General features: G+C 56.2%; 1 protein-coding gene across 1 annotated transcript; it reads right to left on the bottom strand.

Annotated features, from left to right (window-relative positions):
- Positions 1-705: 705 nt before the first annotated feature.
- On the bottom strand, positions 706-1,294 carry PtA15_5A310 (uncharacterized protein; the record flags this gene model as incomplete). The annotated part of the gene is made up of 2 exons (XM_053169058.1): positions 706-809; positions 889-1,294. 2 exons carry the CDS (start codon positions 1,292-1,294, stop codon positions 706-708), a joined length of 510 nt encoding a protein of 169 aa, XP_053020292.1.
- Positions 1,295-1,499: the final 205 nt, after the last annotated feature.

Raw genomic sequence — 1,499 nt, 5'->3', positions numbered from 1 at the left:
GTCATGCCGGCCTTGAGCAAAGTGGCGAGGATTGATTTCTGCTCTTTGATACAGTCAGAGACCAGGCCCTCGAAGTAATCCTTGTTTCGGCCTTTGTCGTAGTTTGCCGGTAGGTGCGTGGCGCGGAACTCTTGGGGTTCCTTGGCAATGGCAGCCTGGCGACCCGCATGTCAGTGATTTGAAGTGTCATCATCGGTCTGAGCCACAGGATGGGTACTCACGGTGACGCGATTGAACGGTGTGTCCAACACCTTCAAGCGACGGGATGCCCGGCTGCCATAGGACTGAAGGTCCTCTTGGAGCAGGACTTCGCGTACGGTGTTTCAGAGGTGGGCCTTGAAATCCTGAATATAGCCCTGCGAGGGGTCCAGCGTCGAGTGGGCCGCAGTTGGCTCCGCAACTGGGATGGCGATTGGCTGCTGAGGGGGGGGGGGCCACGGTGGAGGGCCAATAGCAAGATTGCAAGGGTGTGTTCTTCTGAGGTCATCTACAATCAAGATGGGGGGTTAGTGGATGTGACCCCCACGGCATTTCACAACACTAACCTGTATTAGGGGCTGTGCCCGTTGAATAAGCTCGCTGCTGAGGGTGAAGGAGCTCTCGACCAGTTGCAGGGTGTTCCTGATCAATTCAAGGTTGTCTGGGCGGACTCCGACGGAGCCCGTAAAACTCGAACGGGAGGATCGGCTCGGGGCAGGACTGGCGCTAGGGGGGCTGTAAGGCATACCTGGACTGCCCTGCGGCGGATATGGCGAGGGGGGTGGACCCATTCAGGTAAAAGTTGGTGATTGCTGGGGCCCAGCTTGGCTCTGGCAATTTGAAATGCCTAGGGAGTGCGGGGATGGAATGTTATTACGTATGTCATCCTCCAGCGCGCAAGGGACTCACTGGGAGGGTTTGGGCCTTGCGGAAAGCCCGGGCCTCCATGGCCCTGATCCGCCACGTCCATCAGTCGAGTATCAACATGTTGGTCTTGCGCTTCGGGTTGCGCCATGGGAGTGGGGGTGTGGTTGAATCCGGCCATGTTAGAGTAGTTGTATTGGCCGTGATCGACACAGCCATCGCTTGGGAGGAGGGGATTTGAAAGTGGCCCGCGGTTTGAGTTTGGGTCGGACAACGGATTTGGGTTGGCCATGTTAGAGTAGTTGTATTGGCCGTGATCGACACGGCCATTGCTTGGGAGGAGGGGATTTGGATTTGACAGTGGCCCGTGGTTTGAGTTTGGGTCGGACAACGGATTTGGGTTGCTGTCAAGCTGGTCCCATGAGGGGTGCCCGCTGAGGGGCTGCGACATGTTTGTGTTTTCAATGACCTGTGTCCTACAGCGGTGTCATACGGGTAAGATAAGCGATAAGCGTTGGGCTCAGTCGGATCACATATCAAACTAAAATACTTGCGGGTTTCAGTTTGATATGTTACAGGCGTTCATGAGCGTTGGCGGTTTCACTACCGACTGAAGGGAGGGGTTAGGGGGTGGTGGCTCATAGAACACTCACCGA

The sequence above is a fragment of the Puccinia triticina genome, chromosome 5A, assembly GCF_026914185.1.
Source record: "Puccinia triticina chromosome 5A, complete sequence".
NCBI lineage: Eukaryota > Fungi > Basidiomycota > Pucciniomycetes > Pucciniales > Pucciniaceae > Puccinia > Puccinia triticina.
This window is presented reverse-complemented; position numbering and strand designations above follow the sequence as displayed.